Genomic DNA, 21,368 nt, shown 5'->3' on the forward strand with positions numbered 1-21,368 from the left:
CACAGCATTCCAAGACAACGCAGACTGAAGAGCGCATTGACACTGACCATGCTCAGGAACGGCATCTCGGTACTACCTGGCTGGCATCAGGCAATCCTCTCTGTGAGGGCAGTCTAGGCACTAACTCCTAAACCAAGGATGCATTTTGCTAATTATTGAGACAACATTTGAAATCCTCTCACTGGTTAAGAATCTAGAAGTCAATCTTGAAAATAGAATAGAGTTCACTTACGCAAAATCTGTCTGCTCCTTAATGTGGCCCAAGATAGGCCTCTTAGAAGAGACATCCATCGACAGTATATGTAAGAGCTATTGGCTTTGCCAGTCCTAAGCTTTTCTCCCAGAAAGCCTTAGAAGGAGAATGTAAATTGTGGAATTCAGTAGAGACCGACAAGAGCCTCTGAGTTCTCATACCCAAAATAATGAGAAACAGATTTAAAAATACATGTTAATATTTGTATATATAAAATATATACATAAATTGATCTTGATATTTATAAAAACATATCTCAAAAATATATTTGCTAAACACTAATGAAAATGTTAACAAGAATATGCTGCAAATAAGAATTGCCAAATTCACTTTTTACTTAGCAATTATAGTAACATGGAACTCAAGTTCAAATATATACTAAACAGCTTTTAACAGCTTTTCTAACTAAAACATCATCATAAATATCCATCTCTTTCCAGTTTTATAGTAGAGAGCAAAACATCTAGAGAAATTTCAATTCCTTGAATATAAACCACATATAACCTACTCTTTTACATTCTTTGAACATAGCCTTTTACCAACAGTCAGTTTTGTCATATAAAATATATCTAAGATATAATTAACTTGGTTCGCCACTATTTCAAGTAACTTCGTAATCAGAAAACAATGCTTCACCTCACTGCATACAAGTTCAACTAAGCTGTATTTCCTTCAAATCTCTGGGATTAGATATATGCCTGACTACAATGCTTACATTATGTTTTTTGTATTTAAAATTCAGTAAAAACCATTATAGGATAAGATTAAAATTGTCGAAAAGTCATGTAATTGATATTATAACACATAAATATTTCATAATATTGCCAAAAAGATTTGGATATCAAGTAAATTTCTACAAATTATGGATATTAGCCTCTTAATTAATATTACAGGAGTAGCACCTCAAGGGAAAATATTGCCACAAAGAAAAGGTGTAAAATGCATTCGAAGGTGTTGACATTATCTGCATTTTTCTTATTCATTTATAATGATAAGTCAGTAAGAGCATATTTGGTTTTATCCTAGAAGTCTCTTACCTATTCTAGTAATCGTTCTAAAGAAGCCAGTCAACTGGGAAATACAACAGTGCAGATGTTACAGGTGAAATGATTTGCTGAAGTTGACACATCCCCTAAATGTCAGAGCCAGGATAGGAATCTGAGCAGTCGGACTGCAGAGTCCACCTTCTTAATCATTATCTACTACCACCTATATGCGTTAATATGAGCCCACTTCTACCACTGAACTTCCCAAACCTCATTTCCTTCACTATTTCCTTAATATCCTGTGTTATCCTATGTAAAAGATAAAACACAAAGAGAATAAATTGCTTTTCAAATCCTTATGTAAAAAACAAAGCACAAGCAATAACATTCCTCTAAATCTTCTGCCGTATGTATCACTCAGAGAAATGGCAAACTAAATACACCAAATTTGTTACTTCCTTTATATATAAAACAACAATAAAATGTCAATGAATTTTTAGATGTAAAAATTTCTAAACCAGAAATCAAAAATTCAGGAAACAGGGTCCTGGTAAGATAGCCTAGTGGCTACACATGACTGTTTTCTATATGCTGGGATCCCATACGGGTTGTGGGTGTCCCAGATGCTCCGCCTTCCATCCAGCTCCCTGCTTACAACCTGGGAAAGCAGTGCACAATGCCCAAAGCCTTGGGAGCCTGCACCCACATGGGAGACGCAGAAGAAACTCCTGGCTCCTGGATTAGGATTGGCTCAGTTCTAGCTGTTGTGGTCACCCTGGGAGTAAACCAGTGCATGGAAGATATTTCTCTCTCTCTCCTCTCTCTAAATCTGACTTTCCAATAAAATAAATAAATGAATCTTTAAAAAAACATATTTTTTTCAGGAAACAAATAGCCACCTAGTATATGTGTTCATTGAGTCCATAATGAACATTAGATTCATTGAATGGTTATTCAATGTCTGCATTCCTAAAATACTCTGAATCTTCCCCTGCTCTCTTAGCCATTAGCATCGCGTTTCCTTTTGGCATTTCCACAGAGGCAGGTTGGCTTCTGACCTCTATTCACTGAGTATGCTCTCACTTTTAGCACTCTTGATGAATGTGATCTTACCCTATGGAGGAAGATACTTTCAGCTTTCTTAACAAGTTTACAATCTCCATTATGGCGAATAGCATGCTGAGTAATTAACTGATTGATTTTCTAAATGCCTCTAAAAGTTTAGAAGTAAAAGCAAGATAAACGTTGAGTTGCCAGTGAGCTCATTTATTATGCTCATTTTTAGAAAATAAAGGCTCCAGCATATGAGTCTAAGTCTTTGCAGATCAACCATTTTCCTTCAAACAGCCACACAAACTATACCAAGCAATCCTTTTACATCTTTTTTCAATGACCCAAGTCATTCATTATTCTTATCCTTGAAGATATTTTCAAATCTTTTGTTCCAAAGTCTCAAATTAGTGTTCACCTATCCAATAATAGTTCTTCCAAAATGTGTGCTGCTGTGACTTTATAATGCTTACAATATTATTATGAAAGTATATTCGTAGTAAAGCGAGAAAACTCAAGTAGAGTTCATGTGAATGTTGCTTATGGGTACAAACTTGCCTAACTCGATCACTCTAGAGAACATGTGGACCCCACGGAAGAATCTGTTCACATCAAACACTACCCTTTCCTCTGTTTTTGGTGGCCACATAGTGCTTTTGCTTATTTTGGCATATCATGTACACAGAAACAGACTGTGTATGTTGCCTTTTGTCTTTGAAATGCACAAATGTTCGAAGTGTAACAGACTGTTATTCCTCATTCCTGTGAACTGACCTGCTGTACAGTTGTGCTACAATATATTCTTTCCTTCAATTTGATTATCCCTAAGGATTTTTTTAATTATTCAGGTATTACAAATAGTGCTGCTGTGAACATTGATATATAAGTGTGTGTGTGTCTCTGTGCTAATTTTCCAAAGTAATTACAATTGTATTTGCTTGTACTTTTATAAAACTAATAAGCAAATACTCACATTTTTTGATAATTTTCTCAGATTTATAAAATTACTAAGATTTAAAAAATTATTACCTAAGGACAAATGTATGAGATTAAACAAGTCATCAACACAGAGAAAAAACATTCAAACTGCTTTGGAAAGCTGTTGTACGTTGACAACATCCAAAATCATGTCTACAGAAACATATACATCAAAGACCCACTAAGATATTCACTAGTTAAATTATGTCTTTACCACAATCCCTGGATGACAATTCAGAAGCAGTGGATAAAGAATATTCAAACTTTAGGTGTCCACAAGAATAACTAGTGAATAAATATCTAATGGGTACCTAAATTTAGCTCCTAAATGATTTTCAAATCAAGACTTCATCCTCAATGACTAGCCTTCCCAGACCACTATAGTCAGCTGACAATAAAGGGATATTCTTGACTTCTTGCAAAAATCCCAAGCTTTATCACTTTCCCTTCTTTCTCCCTTGAACTGGAAGCCAATAATCAAATGAAGCATAAAGGCAGGAAAGAGAATAATGTGAGTCTGCATAGTTAGTTTGCAAAAACATGACTAAAAAAAAAAGAATGACCCCCCCCCCTCATATCCTCAGGAGGTCCAGAGAACATAGGAAGTGATTCTCCACTGACACAAAGTGATTTTCTTATGAGAATTAATCTTGGGGAATTTAGTACACATTATTTCTTTCCTTTTTTACTTCTGTTTTTGTGATTACAGAAAGTCTTCTATGCATCATGTGATTATTGTCCAACATCACAACTACGGCAAGCATGACATATGTCTCTTTGTGGCAGAAAAGAACAACATGCAAACTCAGACTAAATTTGGGCTTCAAGAGACACACACTGGGATCTTCAGGTATAATGCTCAGGTGCACTCACCCTTCCAGGGCCTGCTTCCCTTTCTTCTACAATGGGATTTCCCTTTTCTGGAAGATCTCTACACCCTTGATCTCTTCTCCGACAGAAGGTCTGCCCAGTGTGTAAAAATTCTTTGGCCCTTCTCACCTTTTTCTCCTCTTTTCAAGGGTCATCGGGAAGAAGGTAAGGATCATGGCGAGGGTAGGGGGGATGAGTGTCACCTGGGGAGGTTGTTAATGCAAGAAAATTAAATAATTTGTCCAAATGTTTTGCCTTGTTTTTTTTTTCTTTCCATGTTTCCCCCACCCCCCACCCCTAGAAATTTTACTTAATATTATGGGCCAACAGAAAAGTCTGACTGGAATTGCTGAAAAGGAATGAACTGATAATCATGGCTATCCATGAGTTAAAAATAACTTACCAATAAGAAGACTCTAGGGAAAAAAAATGAATCCAAACCCTGCAGCAATCTATCTCTGCCCACAATCCCCCCACCTGTCTTTAGGTTTACTCACTCACTCCCTAGACTCCATGAATGAACACAATGAAGTTTCTCAATCATTGGAATAACCCACTCTGCTTGTCACAGAGAGCAATGTGCAAGGTTTAAGAAGAGATATCCTTTTCCAGACTCCTTTTCTGACTTCACTATTTGATTAACACACATAAAAAAGTGAGCTATGACACCCTAGTATTATCCCTACTTTGTAAGGCAAGTGATACTATTCCTTGTAAAATGTATTAAGTTTCTCATAATAAATAATATCTTCTCAAGTTCAACACTCCTTTGAACTTTAGCATGACTATAGCAAAATGTTTTATTCCTTCAAAATAATTATAGAGTGTTAAATAAATTTATGAAGTTAACCCAGCAAGAAATATAGCTTTACCTGCTATCTTTAAAAAGATAGAGCAATATATAGTAGTTTCCTAAAAATATGATTTACTAAGTGCCTGTAGAAGTTAATAAATGGGAAAAATATGAGCAATACATAAACCACTACAAACAACAGCTTACATGTTATAAATGCATATTGGGGCATGCAAACATACAGAAAGAAACAAAATAAAAACGTGAGTAAAACAGAAAGACCACAGTTAGAAAAGTAAGAAAGTGACAACAGATACAGAATAATCCTGGGAGGTCCAGGGGGAAAAGATATGTAGGAAACTACTGGAAAAAAAAAAGAATTCTATCATTATTGAAACAGGACAGCAAAATATATGAAGCCATCTCAGTAACCTCAAGTATGGCACACATTGCTAATTAAGTTGGATTTAAAAAAAAAAGTCAGATTCAAACAAATGACTGTTAGATATGAGTCATGTTTTATAAATCCTTCTGAGAATTTACATGCAATACCAGTTACTGTTATGAAATTGTAACTGTATCATGCCACAATACATAGAAGAAAGTATGAACTTTTGAGTAACCTAAAATTTAAGGGTAATTATGAACGCTGCAATCATGCTGCTCAAACATTAGAAGTAGACATGGCATAGAGTTCTCAAAAGTTTTAACGGCATAAAGATACTCATAAGTAGTTTCTTAACTCCATAGTGATGAATGATGTCAAGTGGTAAGGAAAATGAGCAAATGGAAAAGATTCAGTAACATAAATGTTAAGATCTCATAGTAAATACAAAATACACATAATAATATTTCCTGAAAACACTGGAGAAAACATATGGAACATGTTATCAGGAGGAAAAACAAGAAATGAGAATAAATGAGCTCAAGACATACCTAGGAATGTTTTTGAATAGGGGACTTTCTTTAAAGGGAGAAACTCAGAGCATGATACAACTCATATTAATGTGACAAGAGACAGTCCTAACCACCGTTCCTGGTCCTTGAAGGTATTTGTTGAATAACATAGCACCAGAGGACTACTTCTGGCAAGTGTTTTATACTGTTTAGGAGGACAATCTCTCAAAAATTGACTCTTGGCACTGGTGCTGTGGTGCAGGTTATGCCACAGCCTACAAACTTACATTCTATATAATAGTGCCAGCTCAAGTCTTGGCTGTTCTGCCTTTGACCCCGCTCCCAACAGATGTGCTTGGGAAAAAAAAATTGGATGACAGCCTGAGTGCTTGGGCCAGTACCAACCATGTGAGAGATCCTGAGAGCATTCTAGGCTCTTGGCTTTTGTGACCATTTGGGGAGTGAATCAACAGATGTAAAATTCTCCCTCTGCCCCTCTCTTTCTTAGTATGTGTGTGTGTGTCACTCTTTCAAGTATTAAAGAAAAGGGGGGGAAGGGCAGGAATAATAGCCTATCGGCTAAAGTCCTTAAGTCCTTGCCTTACATGCACTAGAATCCCATATGGGCAAAGGTTCCAATCCCAGTAGCCCTGCTTCCCATCCAGCTTCCTGCCTGTGGCATGGAAAAAGCAGTCAAGGATGGCCCAAAGCCTTGGGACCCTGCACCCACGTGGGTGACCCAGAAGAGGCTCCTGGCTTTGGCTTCAGATTGGTTCAACTTCAGCCACTTGGTCACTTGGGGACTGAACCATCAGATGGAAGATTTTCCTCTCTGTCTCTCCTCCTCTTTGTATATCTGACTTTCCAATGAAAAGAAATAAATCTTTTTTTAAAAAAAGCATAAATCTTAAGTTTGAAGATATATGCTGATAAACCATTCCAAAATGTAGTAACTATTTGAATTCACCACTGTAATGATGTCAAACCCCTCATGTCACACTGGATTCACAGGTCTGAGTCTCAGTCCTCTATCCTTTCATATCTCTCCTCAGAAGCTGTGTTTTTCCTTTAGAGTGAAACACCTGGTTAGGCTGCCCCTTGGAGGATCTGCATCCTGTGTCAGCACCTGGGATTACCTCCAGCTGTGCTACCAGCCTGACATCCTGCAGAGAGGCGGTAGGCCATGGCCTAAGTGCCAGCTTCCCTGATACTAGGGGAAGAACTGCATTCAGGCTCTTCTGACTTTACCCTGGCCCATTTCAAGCATTTTGAGTTGTGAATCTCATGAGTGTGTTTGCAACTTTGCATTTCAAATAAATAAAAGCATATAAATTTGATATATATTATTCTAATTTGCCCAGTGGTATAATTTTCCCTTAAGCATATCTTTTATACTCCTACTTGTTTCCTTCTGATTTAACTTTATGTCACCGAACTACTAAACAAACTGAAACCACTCTGCTGTCTGATGTAATTAATAGTTCGTATTACAACCAGTTAATTAACTGCTTAAGATTTAAACCAGTTAATTAAGATTTTGAAATACAACAAAGTCTTGTACAAACTTGTTAGAAATATATAGAAATGTAGTTCTAATTATTATAAAGGGAAATTTTTTCTGGTTTGGGTTTATATTTGGCAATACCATATTATTTTTGGAAGGCTTAATATGTGATGAGAAGAAATAACTGGATCAGTAGGAGGGATTTGTTTGATATTCATGTTATAGGAAGATCTCTGCACCTGCTTCGTGTGTGGTAGTATTCAAAGGGAAGCTGGCATTTCTGTAATAAAGTTTTCACTGAAAGTGAAACAGCCAACTCAAGTCTGGCATCACCAAGGGAATATTGCAACCAAACTTTCCAAACAAGTCACTCTGTCAGTCTGTCTTTCCCCGTCAGTTCAAAGTCAGGAGACAATCTCAAAGCCAATCCGTTATGGAGCCTTGTGCCAACCTAGGTCATAAAAGAAAGGCTGATAATTAAAAAAACACTCAGCTTCAAGTGATTCTCAAATTCTACCTTCCGATGGTGACTGAGGAACATGCCTGATCTTTTTTTTTTTCTTTTGCAATAGAAAGAAAAGCTGGAGAAATTCAACTCTAATTAAGAAAAACTTTACTTACAGTGCCAACTTATTTAAATATACGTCATCTTTGTAAAATGGGACCAGGAGTATATAGAAAAAATAGGAAAAAGGAACAAGTGCAGTTATGGTATACTGTAGTGGGGGCTAGGAAGCTAGTGATTGATCCTTCTCAAAAATGATGACATTATTAAAACCCATGTGGAGAATTACACAAAATTGATGATTGTCATATGGATCGGTTAAATGGAAAACTTTGTCTACATTCCTGATAATATACATCTTTAGCTGGAAAAAATGAACAAGAAATGCCTGAATACTCCCCAAAGTCTTAGCAGAAAGTAACCACTTTCTGGTCTCATTTCAGTTTCCTTCATATTATTTTTTCCCCTGTGAAGTTATAGATAATTGCTTCAAATGCTTTTGCTAACAGTCTGCTATTTTTGACAACTTTCTAACCTGAATTAAAATGTGTCAACTATAGAAAGATAATATAGACTTTTTTTCATTATGAAGTTGAAAACATAGAAACAGCACGTGGGTGCAATAAAAGGCACTGAATTATGACTTAAATTCTAGAGGCATTATGACAATTACCAAAAGTCAACCTGCTTTGCTCCTCAATGCATTTCTGTGGGTAAAGGACAAGAGAGGCTGATTCCTAAGGGAGCATTAAACACACGAGACACCACTGCACGCCAGAGGAGGGGAAAGCAGAGAAGGAAGGCAGGCAAGAGAGGCAGAGGTTTGGGGCAGGGAAATATACATAGAAAGAGTGGGGCTAGGAGAAGCTCGTGAACCTGAGGGCTAGAGAGATGCAGAAAGGTAAATCAGTTCATTTCAATTTATACATTTAAAACGAAATTCAATTTCACAACTCTCTCAATATAGGTCTGTTCAATAGGTAAGCTAAAAAAAGTACATGCTCTTAGATATTTCTGTCCTATTTGAGAATGTGAGGGAAGACTCTTCAACAATTCCATCAAAAGATAAAAAAAAATGTATATTCAAATGCTAACCCATCAGAGGAGGTAAACTTAATAAACACAGCTAATCTATCTGTAGGGAGATTCTGTTAATTGTGGCCAACAGACTACACTGTAAGGCAATAAAGGCTCCCAAAGGGGTTTCAATAATATTCCCAAAGCCCATTTTCCTACAGAAAGAAAAGTCACAGTATCTTTAGTCTCTTCAAGAAAAGCAAAAAGATGAATATAAATTTTTCCTCTAGAGGTTAATGGACTCTTGCCTATAAAATTACTTTGTTCCATTAATTAAATAAAAGTAGCTTCCATTTCCCACCATATATTATTGGGGGTAGTGTGGAGTTAATCTAAAAACCTGCTAGGCTCAAAAACTATCCAGAAAATTCAAATTTAACAACTAGATCATTCTAAGGGTAAGTACAACTACCATAAGCACATATTCATTCTCTTTGGAAAAAAAAAAAGATTGATATTTACAAGAATCAGTAAGCTAAGGCTTGAGATTCTTATTGAAGTTCTCATGTCTTGCATCACTGTACGAAGGCTCTAATTTTCAATATCCTCATCATACACTGGTTCTTCCTTTTTTAATTATGTTATGGATTGTCATGTAGCAGTTTTGATTTTCAACTCTTAATGTTAACATCGCTATCTTTCTTTGCGGTTATTTAACAGTAATATATATTCTTGAGAAAAATATCTATACAAATGCTTTGCATTTTTTTAAAGATTTATTTTTATCAGACAATCTTAGAAACAGAAAGGAGGAGAGACAGAGAGGAAAATCTTCTCTCCAATGGTTCATTCCCCAAGCAGTTGCAATGGCTGAGGCTGAGACGATCTGAAGCCAGGAGCCAGGAGCCTCCTCCACATCTCCCACATGGGTACAGGGTCCCAAAGCCTTTAGCCATCCTCAATTGCTTTCCCAGGCCACAAGCAGGGAGCTGGATAGGAAGCGGGGCTGCCAAGATTAGACCCGGTGTCCATATGGGATCCCAGAGAGTTCAAGGCAAGGACTTTAGCCGATAGGCTATTGTGCTAGGCCCCTGTGTATATTTTTAATCAGGTAATTTATTGTTTGAGGCACTCTTATATTCATTCAGAATAATATCACTTAACAGATGATGTGCAACATTTTGTCTCACTTTATTATTTGTCTTTATTTTTATGATATTTTGATTTTTATGATTGTTTAAAGTAAATTTTTTACTGATATTTAAAGTGAGTTATTTGAATACCTAACATTAGAAATTGGATAACATTTCAGGATCGGAATATATTGGATTCAGGTTCATACTTCTGCAGCCAGATTCCAAGAAGAGGCCAAAGTCCCTCAAATTCTAATTTATTTGCATTTGTTAAATGCACCCACGAGATGAATGAATGATTTGGTATACAACAATGAAGAACTTACTGTGTTAAATCTTAAATACTGCAAATTCGGGTTATATTTTTGAACCCCAAAACTGCAGTGGTTCTAATCCCAGCAGCTCCACTTCCCATCAAGCTCCCTGCTTGTGGCCTGGAAAAGCAGTCGAGGATGGCCCAAAGCCTTGGGCCCCTGCACCTGCGTGGAGACCCGGAAGAAGTTCCTGGATCCTGGCTTCAGATCGGCATAGCATTGGCCATTGTGCTCACTTGGGGAGTGAATCATTGGACGGAAGATCTTCCTCTCTGTCTCTCCTCCTCTCTGTACATCTGACTTTCCAATAAATAAATAAATCTTTAAAAAAAAAGAATAAGGGGAAGAGCTATGTAATATTTTGTTTTATATCGGTAAAAAACTGCTAATCAGTACTCTGCATGTGTGTGTTAATACAATTTCAGATTACTGCCCGTGTCATTTATTTGCAATCTAAACAATTTTGTGTAGTATTTGTGGAAAGACAGACTGGCCTGCAAGTTGTCTGAGATTTTGTATATATGGGGCTGTCTTTATCACACTTTCATATTTATTTTGCTAGACCTAAGATCCCTGATTGGCAGCTTTTACTTTCACCAAACTAAATATCCCATCCTCTGTCTTCTGGTCTCCATGATTCTGGCAAGTCATTTTAAAATTTGAGTTTCCCTTGTATGTGATGAGTTGTCTTATTCTGTCTTCAGGTCGTCAATTTTGGCATCCAACAATGCAACTCTGATATATTGGGGTACAGATCTTGGCTTTATCTATGTGAAGCTCATTAAGCATGAGTGTGTATATAACATTTTTCATACTGTTGGGATGTTATCCACCATTCCATCTTCAAGTATTATTTCTTCCCCTTTCTCTTCTATTATAATACTTTTCACCTACACTGATCATTTAATAGTATCCAACTTCATTCTGAGATTGTCACTGTCTTCACTCTTCTCGGTGTTCTTCAAAGCGTATACTCTCTACTGGGCTATTTTCCAGTTTGCTGTTTCTTCTACCACTACGCACAGTTCAATATTCTAGTAACATTGCTTCAGTTTGGCAATTGTTTACCCCCTAATTTGCAATTTCTGTCTTTTTACTCACATTCCTTCCTGGATGAAACACTATCATAATATCTCTTTTCATAGAAATAATTTGAGTCCTCTGAAGATACACAGAATAGGTATCTTGAAGTACTTCATAAGTCTTACTTCTGGGCCTCTCTAAAAGATGTTTCTGTTGCCTGCTTTCCTGCGTTATGGGCAAAACTTTCTTGTTTGTTTGCACGTCCCATTATTGGTGCCAAAGTGGTTATTTCAGATAACACATCACAGCAACTTTATATACTGATACTGATTGAACCTTCCCTTCCCTATAGGCTACTGCTTTTGTTTATTTAAGTTTAGTGGCTTAGCTAGACTAGTTCAGTAAAATCTAGTTCTATTACCTGCAGTCTGATATCCCTGCACATGTTTCCCCCATCTGTTTCTCTTCCAGCAAGGCTTCTTCAAGCTCAACTCAGAGACTACAATCCAAGAGGAAGCTTAACTCTGCTGAACCACTTGGAGTTTTAACTTAACCAGTGTGTGTGATGGAGGGAAGCAGCGTGCATCAAAAGCTTCTATCACAAGTGAAAATTACAATTGCTAATTCCCTGCTTTTCCTGCAAGAAAACCATAGCAGCAGACAGAGCTGCAGAGAGCAGGAGATCCTGTCTTCTTGGCAGTAAATCCCCAAGCTAGAGCAGGATTGGAGATGACTGCACATGTAGCAGGTCATGCCCCAGGTGTCACAGAGACTCATCGTCTTACAGAATTTTAGATGTTCTTTAATTAAATTATGGATTTGCTGAGGCGAAGACCCTCACTCTGTCTAAAATATATGTCTAAATAACTCTTCCAAGTAGTGTTTCAGGGCAGATATTTAGCCTATCAGCTAACACCCACATCTCACATCACAATATTTAGTTTTAATTCCTGACTCCACCCAGACTCTAAAAGGAAGCAGTAGAGGCTCAAGTAATTAGTGTCCTGCTCCCCTATGCAGGATTGGAAGAGCCTTCCTGGAGCTACCCTTCAGATCCAGTCAATTTAAGAGTTAGAGGGTGACCCGGTGGATAAAAGCTCCGATTGACTGTCTCTATCTCACTCTCCAATAAAATTTTAAGAGATAAATATTTTAGACATTTTAACATTACAGATTCCAATTTTACAGATTTATGTATTAACATTGGACCAAAAATCGAAATAGAAATGTTATAAATCTTCCATTTTCAATATGGCTCTGAAAAGAGCAAATTAAATAGTCTCAACTGGAAAGAAAATTAAGACATCCATCAGAGCATTCATTTTTTTTCTAAATTTCAAGCTAGTATCTTCAAATTACCAGCACCAGTTTTAGACTGGATCAGGCAAAGCTACATTCTGACTATTCAGGTTTGTGTCACCGTCCTTCCTGCCCACAGGCAAGAAGAAGTCATCATAACTAAATACATCCAAAGAACAACAAAGTCTCTCTGCCCTGGGATTACCCAAACTCCTATTACCAACTATGATAAAGAAACACGCATTCTGCTGTTTAATGCCATGACACAAGGACATTCTTCAGCCACAATCCAATTCAAACAATTATTTCTAAGATGCAAAATCTGAAAGCTTGCAGAAGGAAAAGGAACTATGTTCAGCTAAAGGAAATGAATATAAATCATCTACCTTCACATTCCTGAAGCTCCAACAGAAGCACTCAGAAGCCTGCTCGGATGCTGATTTACCATGGTTTTAAATTAAACTTCAAGGAAACCTTTGCTCAAAGCGCCATTCACCAAAAAAATGACCCCTTAATCCTCTCTATATATCTAAACCAAATAAATTCTTCAAGGCCCACTACTAGTCGCATCTCCTCCACACAGGTTGTCTACCGCATCCGGCCCTCATAGTCTGTTCTACCGACCACCCACAGTATTTACTGTCTCTATGAAAGAATATGGAACCTGAACAATCACTGATATACGGCTATATTAATTATTCAATACTGTTTCTTTTGGGCTACTCCAAGACAATTAACCCTCCAGAGACTCTCTATACCTTCTCTTACATAAAATTATCTATGCTGTACTTCCTGCTCACAGGAATAAATTCTATCATCAGGTCAAAAAAGGGAGCAACAGAGAAATTTATACTTTTATTATTTTGCCAGTGAAAGTAAAGAGAGTGGCTTGGGATGTTGGCTCAAATGGCTAATCTTCCTCCTGCTGGGATTCCATATGGGCACTGGGTGTGTACTGGCAGCTCCACTTCCCAATAAGCTCCCTGCTAGTGATCTAGAAGACACTAGAACATGGCCCAAAGCCTTGGGAACCTGTACCCATGTGCAAGACCCAGGAGATGCTCCTGGCTCCTGGTTTCAGATAGGCTAGGTTTGTGGTCACTTAGGGAGTGAACCAGTGAGAGAATGGAAGATTTTTCTCTCTCTGTCTCTCCTCCTCTGAGTAAATGTGTCTTTTCAATATAAATAAATAAATAGAAAGGGGGAAGGGGAAAAAGCAAAGAAAGCTCTCTGTAGTTTTCTAGGGTCCGCACAGTATCCACTCTAAATTGACAGTATTGAGAAAAGGCTCTTGTAGTATCTGCTGCACACAGAATTGTTGCTATTTGACACTCTTTCTTAATTCCTGTGTATCAAGATGAATAAATATCCCACCTCTTAAAATTCAGTACCTATTTATTGTTTAAGATCTATTCTTTTTATTGGAAAAACAAATCTACATGGAGAAAGAGAGAGACAGAAAGATCTATCCAGTTGTTCTCTCCCTAGGTACCCATTATGGGCTGGAGCGAGTTGATCCAGAGCGAAGAGCTTGTTCAGGGTCTCCCATATTGGTACAGAATCCCAAGGCTTTGGACCATCCTCTACTACTTTCCTGCGCCACAAGCAGGGAGCTAGAAGAGAAGTGGAGCAACCGTAACACAAACTGGTGCCCAGGTAGGATCCCTGTGCTGCAAGGCAAGGATTTAACCTGAGCCATCGTGCCAGGCTCCAATATCTATTCTGATACAGCTAGTCCAAGAGACTCTTAATATCAAATACATATATAAATCCAAAATACAAAAGAATTAATCTTCAGCACTATAATTTTATGCAATTTCAAAGTACAATTAATCAAAAAAAATCCTCTAACATAAAACTTCTCTAGTAAACTGACAAGGTCAAGAATTATTAGCTTAATTATCTTTCCTTCCCTTGGTGCTTTTGGTTTTTTAAGCCATTTACTTGAAAATATTAAAACAATTTTTTGGCTGAAAGAAAACTTTTAAATAGGGGTTATTATTATTGCATTCTTTGAATTGATTGAGTATGCGCTACAAATAGTTATAGAAATAACATCTTCAAAAAATAATAAATCTTTCAACTTCTAAAGCAAATCCAGATTCCACAAAACCTATGTTTGTCTAATTATAGCTTTGTATTTTGATGTGGTTTTCTATGTAAATACATTTTTAAGACTTGCAATTGGAATGTATTCTATTAAAAGCAGATGCTCAAAGTTACAGAGTACCAAATGTTTATTAAGTATCCCAAAACAAATCTAAATTGTCTTATTTGACATTTTAAGTCTTTAGCTTAAAACGCAAATATGACTATTTGAATCAACCAAAACACACCTTTGCTTCCAACCATTCCAAAACATCAGCACCAACACAAGAATATTAGACTCTTGCTACTCAGACCACATTCATCTTATCATTTGGTGAACACTGAAAGCCTAATTGGCTATTATAAATTTAGATATCTAAAATTAAATATTTTGTCTTTATATAAAACTGAAACAAAAATCTAAAGACAAAATGCAAGTAGGTAATCTATCTTTGTGCAGCAATAAATACTACAGTAGTCGACAATGTTAAAGTGTAGCACATACTTTCGCTCAAATTCCTCAACATAATAGGAAAAAGCATTTTAAGAGCAATCACAGCTCACATAAGAACACTTAGACCTTAGGGGCTGGTACTGTGATATATTGAGAAAAGGTGCCATTCTGGCATCCCATATGAGCACTGGTAGTGTCCTAGCTGCTCCACTTTAGATTCAACTGGTAATGTTCAGATGACAGCAACAAAAAATGGCCTAGGTGCTTGGATTTCTGTCATGTACTTGGGAACAAGAATAAGCTCCTAGCTCTTGGTTTCCCACTGGTCCATATCTGGTCATTGCAGCCATCTGGAGAGTGAGCCAACAAATGAAAGATGTCCCTTTGCTACCTCTCTCACTATCATTCTAACTTTCAAATAAATAAGTTATCTTTATTAAAAAAATACTTAAAGCTATTAAATTCTGTGCCTGATTTGGGAACAGCTGGTTGGTGAATGTTTCTTTTCTGACCATTGTTATGAGTGCTTACAACATTAAGAAAACCTTTCAAGAAATTATCAAGAACAATGGGAAAAATGGAACCGTATATCACAAGCTTATTTCCTTGACATACGCATCTACTAAACAAAAATTGTAATGAGTCCTTTTATTACGTCCCGTTACAATGAAGAGGAGATTTAAGGATTTTTCTCACCATATATCCAGAGGCTGAACCAACAAATACTTAACTATCATAAATAGTTTTTGTTTCCAACTCTTTGAGCAGAGCATTTTAAAATGATAAATAGGAGAAACCCACAGAGATCCAATTGTGTCATATTAAATGGTTATGCAAATTTCATGTACAGATTGTAAACAATAACAGATTATTTGTACTCATTCTTGTTAACTTCAGTGTGAAAATTTACATTTTGGGTAACATGCTCTTTGAACAGATCTTTTAAGCATGATTAGATGTTGTTTCCTCAAGGCATATTTTACAAAGATGGTTCCTTTTCTGTCATGGGGTGTAGAATAATATACCAGCTGGGGACTAATATTGCAGCATAACAGGCTAACGCTCCACCTGTGGCAATGGCAGCCCACATGAGCACCAGTTCTAATCCCAGCTGGTCCACTTCTGATCTAGCTCCCTGACAATGGCCTGGGAAAAGCAGCAGCAGATGCCTCATGTCTCTGCACTTATGTGGGAGACCCAAGAGTCTCCTGATTCCCGGTATTGGTCTGGCCAGTCTTCAGCCACTGAGGCTAACTGGGGAGATAGCCAACTGATTGAGTCAATCTCTCTCTCTCTCTCTCTCTCTCTCTGTGTGTCTCTCTCTCTCTCCCCGCCTCCCTCCCTCTCTCTCCCCCTCCCTCCCTCTCTCTCCCCCTCCCTCCCTCTCTCCCTCATTCTCTCTAACTCTAACCCTGCCTTTCAAGCAAAAATGAATAATTCTTAAAAAAATTATCAGTTGGCATTCAGTGGACTTAAACCATAGTTGCTGCCTCATAAGCAAGCTGACCTCATGTTTAACTACCTACACAGGCTTATATATTTAAAGTATACATCACTTTGACAAGCTTATTTTTCTGGACAAATGTCCTGTTTGGTGGCTTCATAGTTAAGGTACTTGAAAAAAATTGTCAGAGTATGGAAAAGGCTTTAAAAGTGTCTCAACACAGTTTATTAAGTGCAACTAGAGTCATTTAAATATTGAGCACTCAGGGGCAGGTAGCTGGCACACAGTTAGAGCATCACTTGGGATGTCCATAGCTATAGCTATATGATGAGGTTAACTCCGAATCCAGCTTCCCAGTTATATGCTCAATTACATTGGTGCCTAATGTCCATATGGGAAACTTGGACTGAGTTTTCCATTTCCCAGTTCAACCTGAGCCTGACCTGGGTGTTGTGAACATTTGGGGAGTGAACCTACACATGGAAGACATCGGTATGGACCGGTCTGCCTGTCAAAAGCAGATTAACAAAAAAATTTTAATAAATATAAAAACTGAAAATTAAAACTATGTCTTATGGCATAAATAAAAGACTGTATTATTCATACTCACACATATAACTGAGAAAGAACATAGGTTCTGACCAATTTGAATCTGAGCTTTTCCCCTTACCAGCTTGGGAAAATTATTGATCTCTTCTATATCTCGGCTTTTTGATCCCTGACCTGGGGATGATGATGTCTATCTCATAGAGGATGAAGAATAAGTGAGTTATTACAGTGCTAAGAACAATAACCAGCACATGACAAACACAGGGCACAATGTGGTTTCTATGATTATTATTCTTGTTGCACTTAATACATGAGCCAAATATTATTTGCTAAGGAGCTCAGGGGACACAGAATTAGCCAATATTTTTTAAATGCTCTCTATTATCAGAATCTTTGCAAAATAAACTCTCTCAATTTTTTGGTCCTAATTCCAGGATAAACTTCATCTCTTTACCACATAAGATGCTCAGGTGACTCAAGATCTTTATCAATGTTCCTAATCACTGAGTTATCCAGGAAAGAAAGAGGTGCGGCACTTTAACTATATGCCAGGCACATGTGCAGAAACTTTTAAAGCCTTTCCATACTCTGACATGTTCATAACCATGGGGTTATCCTAAATAGAGACTTTGAGCATTCCTAACAAGCACACAAGAGTATTTGTGTCCTGACATTTAAACACATGGGCATCAAATGAGATTGTTGTCTTATTATCCTGTTTATTCCGCAAGGGCTATGATTGTTGTTTTAAGTGAGCAGGTTAACATATAATTATAATGAATAAGTCTCAGATGTACAAAAATGACAAAGAACTATGACAACTCAAGTTCCAATAAACCCTCATTTGCCTTCCTAATCTCCCTATGTGTAATATCTCAAAAGAGAGAGGGAGGGGGAGAAGGAAGGGAGGGAGGGAGGGAAAGGAAGAAGGAAAGAGAATTACAAGGATAAGAGAGAAATGATCACATAATAAATTCATATATATTTAATATGAGAAAAATAAAAATAAATGCTTGCCTCTAGTTCTTTGGAAGCAAGGATTGTAACAAACACATATTCATCATCACTACTTTTTTTGGGTGTTCGTGGAATAACCCCTTTTCCTTGTGGAAATGGCAATATGCCGGGCAAGGCAATCTTAGTGCGATCACACCGAAGTTGTCCCTGCTGTAACAGCACAACAGCCCAGGCAGTTCATTAAATACCAGCACATTTAACTAGAGTGCTACTTTTAAGAGAGAGACAGATCACAGAAAAATTATTTGGCTACTTTTAAATATTTAAAGAAAAGAAAAACAAAACTTCCAATTTCCATTGTATATAAGAATTGCTTGAAATACCTCCATAAATATGTGCCACACCACTTTAAAGCCTATTAGTTTTACTGGAAACGAATCATGAAGTACCAGAATGTCTGTACATATGAGCGGTATATATTTCCCAGAAAAAGTGGAACTATTTGCATACATCTGAAAATACATTTCCCTTAACAACGTTCTGAAGCAAACTGAATGGATAGATTTTTTTTTTACTCCAAAACAAGCAAATAAAATTAAAATGTTTATTCAGTCATATTTCCCTTTAAAATTTTTTCTCCAGCACGCAGAAAAAAAAAATCATTTTTCCTTCCAAAAGCAGATTGCAAGTACCAAGCCAAAGAGATGCTAAAGAACTTATCAAGAGTCATGATGGAGAATGGTCCACCAGCTGAAACGGCCAGTCAACAAAGCATCACTACAACTGAATCGGAACTATTACTCTGGCAAGTCTATGCAACATATCAATGACAAAGTGGAATGAATATGCTATGGTAACATTCAATACATCCACACTGCTTAGCTGCCAATAGGCTAACATGTGCTAACTATTCTTGAATTTTGATGATTGGGACAAAATGACATTTGAGTAATGTAAAATTTGAAAATGACATCAACTAGAAGTTGGAATCCCATAGTCACAAGTAACTTGTAAGAAAACTTCATTATTTATATTCCTTTACCCAAAAGAAAAAAAAAAATGGCACTGGGAGAGGGTGTGGTTTGTTTTTGTTAAGACATTTAGTCCCTTAACAAGAGATAGCCTACACCACGCCTGTCCATTTGTCAAGGGCCAGTGCTGGCTGCTTAACTAGTCTCCTTGTCCGTATTCTTTATTCAAATTCTTTACTGTTTCCTGGTATCTAATACACAGGTGAGATGCCAACTCAGGGTTAGTATACTAGACACAAATATACCGGGGGGGGGGGTGTTTTAAATATTCATCTCTGCCAAAGAAAATAGAATTTTTCATTTACATCTCTTCTCTTTAACACTGCCATACTGCACTTAATATTATGACAAATCATTTTCTGGTTTTTAATCACTTCTGACGACAGCCAGATATTTATGCAATGTTCCTCCTTTACACAGCTGGCTTATTCCTTTCCCAAACACTGGGAATGGAAACACAACATCCCTGTTACTGTCTCATTTTCCATGGTCACTGATCTAAGTCATCAGCTACAGGGTTATAATGCAGTAAAGTGGTTTTGAAAAACTCAACTGCATCACGTGTGGATTTTCATCATTCTACAATGGATGCAATGTATGGCTGAGCCTGCCTACTGTTCTACCTATGGACTTTAGAGGTCTAACTGTTCAGTTGAAATCCACACATTCTTGGTGGGACTGGGTAGTGTCCATCTCCTAGAAGTTATTTTGCTTTGAAATAAATATCCATGATAACAACTCTGAGCCATGTGCACAGTCCAGACTTTCAGATTAGAGGCAAAAATTTAAGGAATGACACAAGTCATTGGCACACACTTGAGAAGGCCAGGCCAGTAGATTACTGAGAACATGGGCCCTATTTCTCCATTCTTGCCTTTCAAGACTGCACTGCTGGCCACTTTTTTTTTTCTTCCTTTTTTGCCTGGTTGAACTCTTATCACTACTCTGCAGAAGTTAAAGAATGTATCCACTCCCCAGTTCAGGGTAAAGGACAGACACAAGCTCATTATTGTGAGGTTTTACTGTGCCTTCCTAAATGACACCTTTGAGAATTTACAGTATAGTTTTATATTCAGGCCCCAAGTATGTGCAAATGAAGAATGTTGCTTGGAAATGTTCCCTAAACGCACCATATTTTCTTCTTCTAACTCAAGTGCCACAGGTTGGATCAAAGGAAATGGAAATGGAAAAATGGATTCAATATTTGTTTAGCTGGATTCTAATAGCCTCTGCTTCCATGATAATGTGGTAAGATTCCAAACACAATATCACTTACTAAAATTGACAGACTTGTTTGACTTTCCGTTCTCTCATTTTTCCATTCATACTAACGCTCAAATGGCTTTCTATCAGCTTAAAATTTATTTCTAGATAACTAATCCTACAAAGAAGCAAATAGCTCAAATTTTGTAAAATATATATATATGTGTGTGTTCGTGTGTGTGTGTGTGCGCATCACCAAATTACAAACAAAAGTCAGGGCATTATCACTTGTTGGAGTGGATTATTTATTATTCCATTTGGCTAGTTGTACTGAACCACATGTTCTAAAATTCTAACCTTTGCTCTTTACATAAGATCTGTGGAACTTTCCATAGCCCAGAACTATTTCAAGGATTTTTCTCTAATGAAAGTTAACACTTATGCCAAAAATACTGTCCAACTCGCAAAAGCACGAGAATACTTACTTGTTTAGCCTTTGTCTTTGAGATGGTGTCAGAAATTGGCTTCTTTCTCTCCTTTACAGCAGTTTTAGAAAATAACTCCTCAAATTCATGACAATCTATGGATGGCTCTTCAATTTTTTCCCAAATAAGTGAAGGACTGGAATCTCTAAAGTTAAGCAAACAACAATGAAAGAGCCTTCGAATTAAACTATGTAGCTAGCTTAAACAGAATGGAAGGAAGGAAGGATGAGGAGCAGAACCTTCTAAGAGTGGTACAAAGAAAAGGAAAGGAAAGATAAAAAGAGGACAAAACATTGCTTTGTCAATTTGAAGATAAAATTAAAATACCATCCAAATAGAATGAAACTTTGCATTGGAATAATTTCTAGGAATTCTCAGTTTTGAAGGCACTCATTGAATAAGAACATACAAGCAAAATCCCTCTTGGTATGGGTTAGGAAGGCAAGAAATGCTTGGTAGCTGTCACACAACTTTACTCATCAGTCTTGTGGGTTATTCATAGATTGAAAAATTAAGTCTCCAAAATTACATCTCT

General features: G+C 37.1%; 1 protein-coding gene across 3 annotated transcripts in view; it reads right to left on the reverse strand.

Moving 5' to 3' along the window:
- FMN2 (formin 2) overlaps positions 1 to 21,368 on the reverse strand; it is a 285,407-nt gene that overhangs the window by 167,745 nt on the left and 96,294 nt on the right. For 2 of the 3 annotated variants that reach the window (XM_040967978.1, XM_040967977.1), the window contains one exon: positions 20,834 to 20,978. The exons of the other annotated variant lie outside the window; for it this stretch is intronic. In XM_040967978.1, the coding sequence (XP_040823912.1) occupies positions 20,834 to 20,978 (145 nt within the window). The remainder of the gene's footprint in view (positions 1 to 20,833; positions 20,979 to 21,368) is intronic. 3 annotated transcript variants of the gene reach the window in all.

The sequence above is a fragment of the Ochotona curzoniae genome, unplaced genomic scaffold (assembly GCF_017591425.1).
Source record: "Ochotona curzoniae isolate NIBS_2020 unplaced genomic scaffold, NIBS_Ocur_1.0 scaffold_4683, whole genome shotgun sequence".
Lineage (NCBI taxonomy): Eukaryota > Metazoa > Chordata > Mammalia > Lagomorpha > Ochotonidae > Ochotona > Ochotona curzoniae.